Below are 12,673 nucleotides of genomic sequence, written 5' to 3' on the forward strand. Positions count from 1 at the left end.
GTTCAGTTGAAACTCGTGGCAAAGGTATCTAGCCTCCTAGAGCTCTTCTTGGCTAGAACCTGAAGCCTTGCCCTGTTGGAAGAATCCAAGCTCCCAAAAAGTGACGAAGTTTGAAGATAAAAATCTTCACCTCGCAAAGGTACCAAAACTATCTGGCCATTGAGGGACTTTCTCTTCCAATTAAAATTTCTCCCATTTGGAGCAAAAGTCAGCGGCTTCCAGAGTACTCTTCCAGAGGCTAGCCAACGACGTTGAGCTCTCTTTAGCCACAGCCAGCTGCCTTGACCCACTGAGGATTTTTGACTTCCATTTCAAAGGTTAAGTCTGAAGGTTAAACTCCGACTGTGTTGAACCAGAATTCTGTAACCCGTACTCCATCGTGGTCAGCCTTAACTTGCGCCTAGAAACCAGTCAAGCGCAATCAGATGACCACAGTTGACACTTGACTTTTTTTGCCAATATTTTAATCTTTAAACATTAGAAATTCATATCTCCGGTTTCCCTTATTGGATTAATGTCATTTTGACACAATTTCATTCATTAAAATGTACTCTAATTTTCAAAATTGGTTGGGATTTTTCTTGTGTGGTGTTTTGACTTTATTACTGTTTTGCTACATTACATATCACCTCCAAGTTAAGCCTGTCTCTGCGCCATAGCTACCAGGAGTTGACTTCCGGTTAATTTAGTGACTTTAAGGGTTCACCCTGAAAAGAATTGTGGTTATTACTTGCCAACTAATGCCTTCATTTCTTACAGGTACTATACTATGTTCTAAGGATGCATTGATCAGCTGATAAATCCTTTGTGTGACCACTAGACAGTTAGGTAACCACATTCCGTATTCCTGTCAATAGCGGGACTTCCAGAGTGCTGGACACTGATTACATTATGCACTTGTTCTTCTATAAGTCCATCTGTCTCTCGCTCATTGTGTATCTGTATGTGGGTAGTGCCTGTGACTGTATAAGCATGTTCTCTAACAAGGCAGGTAGGACTGTGTAACCGGTGCCTCATTGTATAGAATATGCCTTAAATGTGTGTTGTCCTTGTGTGCATGTGGGTGAGAGCCTCTGTGTTATATTACTATTGCATTACTTTTGGTATGTGTGCAAGTTAGCCTCTGTGCAGTGGTGCCTGTATGCCTCTTGGTCTGTTTATTGGTAGAGGTTTATCCGTTTAAAAAAATGGATGGTGTTTTTTGCTTCATGTAGATGTGCATGTTTGTTGCCATTTGTTTGTGTTCCTGAAATCCATTTGCCAATTCACTGGCCTCTTTGGATAGGTTTATTTAAATTGGAGTAGGTAGAGACTATTTCAACAGAGGGTGGAGCACTGCCTCCCAAAAAAACATCATATAAAGAATGATACTCCTACCTCTTTTCTATAGGTGAAACCCAGACAAGTCTAGGATCGCCACTGGAGATGCCCTAACCAAGCTAATTCCCTCTTCCTAGAATACAAAGATACTTAAAATGTATTGGTTGTTTGTTCTCTTGTTAGAGGGGTAAAGGTGCCTTCAAGGGATATAGTTTGAATGAATTATAAATTATAATTAGTTAAGGAAGGTGAGGTCAATCAACCTAAAGTGTAGCTAATACATCAAAGTTGAATAAATCAAAACCATGAGGTCACATATAACAAATACACAACATATAAACAACGAAACACGAAGGTGTATATTAAAAAGTGAATTTTATCAAAGGTTTCTTTTTTAAAATGATTCCACAAAGCAGAAAATAGGAAATGCAGGTACACAGGAGTAAAAATCAAATTAATATGTGTCACAGCAAAACCTAGGAGACCATCTATCCCAAATCAAAATGAACTAAACATTGCGGCACCTTTACCCCTCTATTATATTACCCAAGCCCTCAAGGGTTACTTTGGGTCGCTCACTGTTTGATAATTGTTCTCTTGTTAGGCATCTAATTAGCATAAAATACATTTTATTTGGAAAGCCTTCACTTCTCAAGAATGTCTCAGGGATGACAGTTGCACCAGTCAGTTGCCTATGGATTGTACCAATATTTTCTTTTATAGGGCTATTCCATTGTCATTTTTTTTGTCTATAAAAAAAGACAGTTGATCATGTGATGAAACCCAGTGTAGTAGAGCATAGCGGGCGGTCCACCTCAGGTGGTATGTCAGGGACCGCTGCGGGGTTCCAGGTATCCCTCTTTCTTTCTCTGCAGTCCACATGATGCACTCCAACCAGCAGATGTACAGCGATACACCATGCTTCACTATCCCCTCATGAGGGAGCCCCCGAAACCTACCCAAACATGCCAGGGTTGGTTCCTCGCTGGTGGTGGTCAGGCAAGACGTCGCCATCGGGGCATTCACCCCCGAGACCTACATGTGTTCAGGAGACTCGATGTTCGACAGCCATTTTTGTCAGTGGGCTGACTCTGCCACATGGTCAATAGTTCTATTAAGTTGGGTAGCAAAGCATCCAAGATTTGATGTATTTTAATATTTTAACAGCCTTAATCTTTTTATTAAGGTTTCTTGTGGATCTCTTGAGAGACTGGGCAGATTCAACTCATCAAGATACGTTTGCTATATATATCAATATTTCTTTCCCTGTTTGGTTTATATAAGAAATCATTAAAGGAGTGAAAAGAGTCTAATATGGTGTTAAGATCCACGAGGATATCCCCAAGTTTATCTCTGATGGCTGCGATGCAGGTAGAATTCCTTGTGCATTTAGTACTATAGCCAAAAATTGACCTGCCTTATTACATTCTAAAATATTTTTTGCTTTTGTTTTATTAAACCAGACAAATGCTGTCTCATTCAGAATCTTATTACATTTGTGGTTTAGAACGTCTTTTAAGTCCTCATTTAGGAAAAGTGCCACCTCTTTTTTCAGGCCAAACAGTATCGGCTACAAGAAGATTGAACTGCACAAAGTACACGAGTAGCTGCATGTTACCTTGTTTTACCTTTCAATAATTCTTTAGCAACTGACAACATGTCAGATTACCCATAAAAGACCTTCTCAAATTCAGTTCTGATGGTGCTCCAGTTGTACAGGATGGAATTGTCTTACCATACCAGTGGAATTGCCCACAAATCAGGGTTTGCGGGCAAATAAGAAAGGAAGAATGCCACCCTTGAATGAGAATCCCGAAATGCAGTTGGACGACAGATGAAATTCAACTGTACTCTCATCCGGAAAATTTGTATTTTTGTAGGATCTCTCATTAACCTTTCCTGGACTGCCAAAGGAACAAGAATGTACTGTCATGCGTAGCACTGTTAAGGGTTGAGTGGGTTGTACCCCTACACTTGGGTGGCGAAACTCTCCTGCCTGGAATTTGGTTCTAGCTTGCATGTGCAGTACTCTATTCACCAGTGTTGCTGTCTCATTTCATGAAGCAGTGACATCCTGTTGGACTGCTTCTGAGGTGTCAAGAGTGGCAATGTCGATGTTGTGCCACTCGGGTGGACGCAGTATTCTCACATGGTTTAACACCGTCCTCTAGAGGGGCATGATGGCTCACCTCCAGGCACCACTAACTCTGTCATCAGAGGGACAATGTGAGACCTGTGTTTTTCAACATTCCATCATCTACAATATTCACCTGCCTGTCATCACCTAATACCTTTTCACTGGAAGCCTCGCAACAATCTTCTAAGCAATAAGGCACTGACTAGACATTGATTTAGTGTTGTTTCTTGCATTCTGGAGTTATGAGTCTCTAGCCCCTAGCAGCTCCATGAGAAAGCTATGGATTGCTCTTCGTTGCTACCCTTATTATCAAATGCTAAAATCAGTTCGTTGTTTCAGAGTTTGGAGTCTGCAGAACCAGGAGCCCGAGAACACCATAAGCGAAAGACCTCAGTTGTTGACGTTGGAGCTCAGTTCCTTAAGACACTCTCACACAATTATGACCAACTATAGTCGCTAGGGTGGAGTGGGTAGAGAGATCTGGATCTACCTCTGCTTTCTGATGAAATGGACAGAATAATGAACGGTCATAGCAAGCGTCCATGCCTATCTTCTTTAGGAGAAATGCAGTTCTGATAGGTTGGTCATATGCATTACACGCCATATCTTTTGTGTGCGGTCTAGTCCTGCCTTGCCAATATTTTCAAACGTGTATGAATGTCAAAGTACATTCTTCATGTCTGTAATAGTAGAACTACTGTTGAGTAAATCAACCATCAGAATAACATGCCATACACTCAATGAGTAGCAAAACACACAAGATGATGGACGGAATGTTGCACAATGGCAAAACATTCACCCCCAGTCACAGATCTGGGTTTAATCCATCGTTATTTTGCTCACCAAACCACCCCAGTTCAGACATGGCCATATGCAAATCAGTCTTGACCCTGTGCCTCATGGGAACAGTTCAGCCCGAACTGCCAAGCCATGTCTTTCCTGGACCTGAATTAAGCATCCTAGGACCGGTTTCTGGCTATCAGCCGTCTTCAGCCAGGATAGCTTGACTACAGTGGCTTAGTGAGCACGGGACCCACGTCTGGGCATACACTTCCCACATAGGGTGAACAGCAAAACACACAAGATGATGGACGGAATGTTGCACAATGGCAAAACATTCACCCCCAGTCACAGATCTGGGTTTAATCCATCGTTATTTTGCTCACCAAGCCACCCCAGTTCAGACATGGCTATATGCAAATCAGTCTTGACCCTGTGCCTCATGGGAACAGTCCGGCCCAAACTGCCAAGCCATGTATTTCCTGGACCGGAATCAAGCATCCTAGGACCGGTTTCTGGCTATCAGCCGTCTTCAGCCAGGATAGCTTGACTCCAGTGGCTTAGTGAGCATGGGACCCACGTCTGGGCATACCCTTCCCACATAGGGTGAACAGCAAAACACACAAGATGATGGACGGAATGTTGCACAATGGAAAAACATTCACCCCCAGTCACAGATCTGGGTTTAATCCATCGTTATTTTGCTCACCAAGCCACCCCAGTTCAGACATGGACATATGCAAATCAGTCTTGACCCTGTGCCTCATGGGAACAGTCCAGCCCGAACTGCCAAGCCATGTCTTTCCTGGACCGGAATCAAGCATCCTAGGACCGGTTTCTGGCTATCAGCCGTCTTTTAAACTTCTTCAAGCTGTACATTTACCTTAACAAAGAGGTCCTCAAGTGTTGTTGTCTAGCTACCCTCCTGGTACTAAATCTGCTTTACTTTAAATTTTTAGTATTGTAGTTGCTTGGGTTCCAGGAAAGTGGAACATACAGTTGAGTCAATGAGAACCAACTCACCAAAATATATTGGCTAAATGCAGCCTGTGGTTGGTATGCAGCTTCACCAGACTGAGGTTGGATTTGCTTGGGGTGCTGTGTCCTGCTAGAAATGTAGTTATCTAGTGGGACAATTGTATACAATCCTCCTTGTCATTACCTCTTGTAATAGACCCAGATTATTCTTGTAGGATACCTCCTGCATCCATTTAATTGTTAGGATTATGTACAGGCTATGAGGGACAAGTCTTATTTGTCTCTTTTAAAATAATTTTTTATTTTTGTCATGACCAATATTTATAATCCGATCTTAAAAAAGTAACAATTTCTTGCATAAATGCTGCATTTATTAGGGCGTACAAACTATACATTCAAGTGCATTCTTTGCAATCAAGCATTTCAAGTGATGTACATAGGAAATCTGAATTACCTTCAAGTTGCAAGCACATGCAAAACAACATATAAGACTGGACCAAAAAAGGACGAGAACCTGGGAGGTATTTTGTGTCCATTAGAATATAAACGCACTTGGAACATTTGATATATGTGTTTACCAATGAATTATGATAGTTATTCATAAGTTTCCAAATATTATTAATTTCTAAATGCGTGGATTAATTTAGATTGATGAAGGCATCAACAGAGCATATCTTCGTTTTCGTGTCTTAACTGTCTGTCAGTAATTTGGATCTGTTAAATGACTGTATTTGTTTCATGTTGTGTTCTGTAGGATCCACAAACAGCCGTGGTGCATTGGGAGCCTTGATGGCATGCCTGAGGACAGCCAGAGCTCATGGGCACATGCAGTTTACGGATAACTTTGTTTGGGTGGAACAAGTGTCAGTTGGAATAATACGGCAAGGCTTAGTTCACAGACACGATCAGGTAATGCAGAACATCAAATGTAGTACATTGATTGTCTATAAACAGCCAATCAGATTAATAATGTTTTTTCCCTTTTATGATGCTGTATATCTGAATGATGCATCCTAGTGGGATGTCTTTTAAAAAACCTAAATATTTAGGGTAGTTTGCCTTATGTCGCTGTTACTAGTCACACATTGATTTTGAGGGTAATGCCAACACTGATTTCTTTACTGCTTTCAACAAATTAAGTAGGTCTAGTTTCTAATGCCTTCTAAAACTGTTTGGCCTATGCACGGTTTGTGGGTATGTGGAGTGAAAATATTAAGAATACAGCCTACTGTCTCAGTAACTCATGTGCATCTCTTCAACACTTTATCTCTTACTCACTTATTGGGAGCCAGTGTCTTTAGACAGCAAATTATCTTTTTCTCAATCGCCTGGATACTCACCCTTGATGAGATAGTTTGTTTTATCCTCTTCTTTCTTCAATAGTATCTGTCATAGCCAGTTCAACCAGATGTCCTCCTGTCAGACATTGCTGCCATTGATTCCATAGTGTTGCAAGGTTCATCCTTCTGGTCAGGTGCCTTCAACTGACCAGATCCACCTACGCGAAATATGGAAATTCATCTCATTGGCTACCACGTGTGAACTTTTGTCACCTTGAAAAGATACTCAACACTTTATCAAGCACTGATGACTCTATCTTAGTGTTCAGATTAGTGTTGTTCTGCCCTTGGGCCCAATGGGTCCTTCACGTATTAACACACATTTATGCAGCGAGACTCCTGGATCTACCCCTTGCCCTCCCCCAAGCTGTCGTAGGAGTAACACGAGATCAGAATGCCTTTCAACAGTGACCAACAGCTTCACCATCCACACCAATTGTGTTAAAAAATGTATTTACTAAGCTTTTCCTGCCCTGGTTTTCACATTAATAACTTCCCGCTTGGGCTAGTTCCATGCTGTCTAAAAACAGATTCCAAAAAATGGATGTTTCTGATCGCCAAGGAGTCCAGAACTATTGCACCATGCAACTTGGCTCATATTTAGTTGCAGATGGTTTTCTACAAAACCTAGCTTCTAGTCAAAGAGATGTATTACATTTTAACATATTACCTAGTTTACAAAGCACTCTCAGAGATCTCTTCATAATCATCTGGTTCACCAACCCTTCCGATGCTTTTGATCAGCCGCCTGGATCATGCTTTCCACCTGCTCAATGATTATGGTTGTCTATTTTTTTTAAATCTTGCTGCCTATGTAAGACCCATTTTAGGCTCCTGACATTAGAGTGCACCCTCAAAATTAACGCCTTTGTACAACCTAAGAGTATCTACTGGATTCTTTGGTTCACTTCTCCATGAACTTTGACTCACAAAACATCAGTCAGACTCTTAAGTCCAGCCCTATTATTTCCCCGAACTGTCAAAGGAGTATGACCAATCTCGTCCCACACAAGAGTTTCTACTGTAATTCGCTATGCAAACAACAGTCACATGGAGTAAATACACCATTCTGCAGCATGGCAGACACTTCAGGTCTCTTCAATACTGCTGCAAAACATTCCTCCTTGCCTGAAGTCCTCCAGGTTGCTGTTATTTGCATGATGCGCTTTAAAAATAAAATACAAATATAAATATTGCGCTTCACTATCTATAATTTTTTTGAAATTACTATTTCTTTTATAAAATGGTTAACAAATACCCTTGCTTTCATCCAGAGTCCCATGAAGGTGACAACTAAAGACAAACGGGTCATAAACCTAACTCAACTATCCTCAACTCCCTCTACAACCAACCCACCATCTACGATTTAACACATGGGAAACCTCAATGGTGCGCAATTGAGAAGCACATCTCAAATCTCACACACTGATGTACGCCTTCATGGGGTTTCAATTCCCACCCATTGATGTGCACCTTCATGAGCTCTTTGCCTTGTTTTCTATATCCTTCATTCTGCTACCACCTAACGTTCTATAATTTTAAGAAAACGTTTGATCTTTCCTACTTGCATACATTTATTGCGCTATTTATATACAGCAAACCTCACCACCCGAGTAGTGGAGTGCTTTACATGAAACAAACGACATGGACTTTAGTGTGAAATTGTATAAAATATCTACTTGTCCCAAGGGTCAAAGGCTTCAGAGATTAAATTGTTCTGTAAAAAAATTTAATTTGTCACCTTTAAAGCCATGCAGTGATGTCACAAATGATGGCAACATTATGTCGGAGATATACTAATAGCCTATCTGATTATGTCTGGGTTACGTTATATCAGGATTTGAATTATAGCAAAGCTCTGATTTTGGCACACCTCCACAAATCCACACATACTGGGCTAGAACGAAGTAGGTGGGAAGCGATAGGTCCCGGGTTGGAAGGTCATGTTGAGTCTCTGCTTACCTGCAAACTAACATGTCTAAGGGTACTGACCAAATCCTTACTAGGGTCAACCCGGAAAAGGTCGGTACTTTACTATCTTAACATGAGCGTGTATATGTGTATATATCTGCTTATACGAAAATGGAATTCACAGATGTTTGCTACAAGTACATTGTCTAGGTCTTCTTCAAACTCTTATGAATTACTGAAAGTTGTAAATCTGCACCAATGTACAGGGCTTCTATAGGGGGTGCACTATTTTGACTTTCTTCCAGAATCGGGCCCCCTCATTTATTTTCATGTTTCCCTTGAAGGGTTTACACTGAGTGTCCATTATTATTTGTTTTAAATATTGGAATGCCTCAATCGCGTTAAATAAATGATTAGTCATACAAATGGTATTTTAGTTTGCAGTTTACCAAAACATTTTTGAAGATATTTGTTTGTGTACATTTTGCTTGGAAGCAAACAATCACCAGTCTTGCTTTCACGTCCATGCTTGTATTTGCATATAATCATGGAGCATTTTAGTAGAATTATGAATAGCCTCAAAGTGTTACATTTTGCAAATATGCACAATTTTTGTACTGGCACTGCAAGTTAAGCTCACAGCTGATTGCAGTTCCTTAAAGCACTTTCCATAACAGTAAAGGTTTTGCATTGATCAATCATATGTACAAGTTTGAGCAACTTAATATATAGATACAAACCTTATGTTTGCAGCAGATAATAGTCTTTCACAGATCCATACTGTGGTACTGTAAATTGGCAGATAACGAATTGTGCAGCAAGGTGTTTTGCCCTACTTGTCAATTGGCCAAGAACATTTAAAACCTTGTTGTCGACAGCATAGAATTAGCTTCTTACAAAGAGATCAGTGTAGATTCTGGCCAAGAAGCGATTAAAAGCTAACTATAATAAGAATGCAATGAATAGGATATGTAACTTTAACTGGCACTCGGATCATCCACTGTTCTCCAGGAGGCTGTTCCAAGTTTTGTAAACTTGGCAGGAGAAAACTTGGTTGAAGGATTTTAGTTTGGTTTTTAATAGGGTTTTCAAGTAGCAGAATGGATTTGCCTATTGTGTTTCTTAATCCTCCTGTGGTGTTGAGATTGCTTGTTATATAGGATGTCAGACCGAGGTGATTTGCCTATTGTTTGAAACAGGTTATTCTGAAGTCCATTTTGACGTTGAGTAGCAGCTAGTGGAGGTCTATCAAAACTGGTGTGATGCTTTTCAATTCTTTTTGCTCCCTTGACCAAATGTGCAGCAGAGTGTAAGTACCACAGACGGTTTGTGTAGCCCAGATAGTATGGCGTTGCCACTGTCAAAGTGAGACTGAAGAAGAGATTATGCTAAAGTCCTAAAATCTTCTTGTGGGATTGTGGGCTTGAGGTTCCCCAGGAGGTAGATTTAGAAGAACTTTGTTGGCCTGCTTAGATATGTTGCCTAATTTATGCTCTGTGGTAATAGCAAGGGATTTTGCCGAAGGGGCCAATTTAGGGGAGTTATCTGTTGGGGAGAGTATTTGAGACAGGGACTGGACCAGGTGAGGGGGCTCTCTTGAGTATAGTAGTAGTAACACAATTTGCATATACTGTTGTGGGCTGGCCGTGCTGGCTTATCCTGAATTACCCCGGCTCAAGTGTCCCAACTCTGGAAAGTAGTAGGAAGATTGATATTCGCTTACTTGTAAACCATGGAGGTTGCCTGGCAAACCAACCTACTCAGTATGGTGTAAATGCCTTATGTCTATGCAGCAAAACAAGTCTTTCGTGAAAGAAGCTTTACCACCCAGATAGTTTCTGCTTCCTAGGCAACGCAGACCCTAAGATATTCTTGTGAAGCTGAAAATCAGAAAGAGCCAGTGGTAGAAAAACACAAGGTAGTGGTCTCAAACGTTCTGAGATACTTCAAACATGGATTGTTTTATAAGAGCTCCCCCCCCCCCCACACACACACACATACACACACCTCCTCTGAAGTCACTGCTGCTTGGAAAATCATATTTATTATTGTCAAGCAACTGTGGATAATGCTCAAGGTGTCGTCCAACTATCGCATGTACAAGGAAAGGCCATATTCTACCATGTGAAGCTTCCCTTTATGTGAAGAGGGTACGAGATATGTCTCAGGATATTAAAATCTTGCAAATTGTGTTGCTCTTTCCAAAGATGTCTTTGTGCACAACTCCTTAAACTGTGTGCAGAAATCTTAAAAACCAGAAGAATATATAATTTGGTCAGAATAAAATCCACCAAGCTGTGAAAATACGAAATAGATGAAATCACACAGCTATATAGTGTTTCAAAACTCTGAAGACCGTCATAAACCTGTAACTTACACACAACATTTCATTGTGGCTAAACTTCTTTAATAGTAACTCAGTGATAATTAGGAAATGACCTATTGATGTAGAAATCATTCTGTTGATATTTTAGTTTTTAGATGCTGTATTAACTCTGTGGGCTTACAGCCCGCCCATTGCCTTTTTATTCGTCCCTTCGATTGTCGTTCAAAAATTCTTGCTTGCTAGTGTTTACTCCTTCCTCTTTTTCCCTCCTTCTTGTGTTTTGGTTTCCTCCCACAGAGCACCGCCCAATTAATGTTAACACTACGGTTCTGTATTTATGCATTCATATGAGGAACTTTTTTTTTCTTTGACTTCTGCTCGTATCGCTGATTGCCCGTCTTCGGTGTTTTGGCTTTGGCACCCGTCTCTTAATTTCCCTGTCCCATTCAAATACCGAGAGGAAATGCCAGGTGCTACATATGCTTTTTTAAAATCGCCTCTATACTTTTTACTGACTTCAAAGGGCGAGGATTTCCCCAAAACCCTACCCACTTTGCTGATCGTTGCTTTAGCGAGCCTCGATCACCAGACCTTCAACAGCCCAACTTTGCAGCATAGTTAAGGGCAAGTTTTTGGCAACTCCTGTTGCATTCTTTTGGAAGCTTGTTTATGTAATGTAAATTCAAGCAACCCAAAGGTGTTGGAGCGCTTTACATGAGCGCTAGTTACATTACACAATGCCAGATAACTTATTGGGGGCATTTTTATAGAGCGTGAAATCATCTGACCCAAAGGTATTGAAGCGCTTTACAAAAACACTAGTTACATTACACAAGGTCACATTCATTCTTTTGTTTTTAGGTGCACGGAGATTAAGAGACACACAAGTAATACCTGTTTATTCATTATTTCCCCTCTACCTGACAAATGGGAGCATTTTGTTGTTGTTGCTATGTCCAGTGCTCCTATACCCAGGGGCTGGGACCGAGGGCAGGTCGGGGCTTGCTGTTAAATGAATGGTGCAAGCGGTGTTTTGAATGGAAAACTCTAGACAAAGGTGTCCGTTGCATACAGGCCGGGGGGTGGGAAAGGGGCGGGGGAATGTGACTTTTCCGCCATTGAAAAGTAATTCACAGATTTTTTTAATAGGCTGTTCAATACTCTAGTGATTCAGTCGCACACAGAATGTTACAGTGCTGTTGACTTGTGTTGAAGAACTCTGCTTTCTGTCTGTGCGTTATAAGACCTTGGAATGTGTCCATAAATGTTCCCTGAAGCATGCATGTATTCCAGTGAATCACACTGCATGACCCCAGTGTGTAGTAATTGCATAGCTCTTCATTCCCCGGTGGCACAGCACCCAGGATAATGTGCTGCATGGCTAAACACTTACAAGGTCCCAAAGGCGAGACCTATTAGCTATGCCAATGCTTGTTCTATCAGTGGCACAGAAAATGGGTGCTGGCCAGGGAGACTCTGAGGGTGTACCTCTGAGGCAGGGGGAGGACTTTAGCTGTGCTGGAGTATTCCTGGTGAGAGTGCTTCCTCTGACCTAATCTGAGATGGATCAAAATAGGGTGCAAGTTCATGACCCCTCTCTAGGTTTAGCATAACAATGAAACTATTCTTACTACTAAGCTAGGGAAGCAGGAAGGGTTTAAAGTCGTAGCATTTCTCTAATTAGTTTGCTGTAAAACTTGAATGTGCCATTATTGAGTAGTAAATGTTGTGCAGTCTGGACCCTCTGCAGTGTACCACTGCATGTTTTATCATTGTACCCTTTGACAAGTTTTGTTGGATCAGTGTTTCTGTAAGCGATGGAACCCAAAATCCATATGTTTAGCCATCCTCATCCGTTTTTGTGGGCCGAATCCCTAGTCC

General features: G+C 41.1%; 1 protein-coding gene across 1 annotated transcript in view; it reads left to right on the forward strand.

Moving 5' to 3' along the window:
* The window catches only part of THADA (THADA armadillo repeat containing), a 1,377,633-nt gene that overhangs the window by 134,360 nt on the left and 1,230,600 nt on the right, over positions 1-12,673 (forward strand). Inside the window, exon 13 of the mRNA XM_078649688.1 lies at positions 5,970-6,124. Within this exon, the coding sequence (XP_078505814.1) occupies positions 5,970-6,124 (155 nt within the window). The remainder of the gene's footprint in view (positions 1-5,969; positions 6,125-12,673) is intronic.

The sequence above is a fragment of the Lissotriton helveticus genome, chromosome 6 (assembly GCF_964261635.1).
Source record: "Lissotriton helveticus chromosome 6, aLisHel1.1, whole genome shotgun sequence".
NCBI lineage: Eukaryota > Metazoa > Chordata > Amphibia > Caudata > Salamandridae > Lissotriton > Lissotriton helveticus.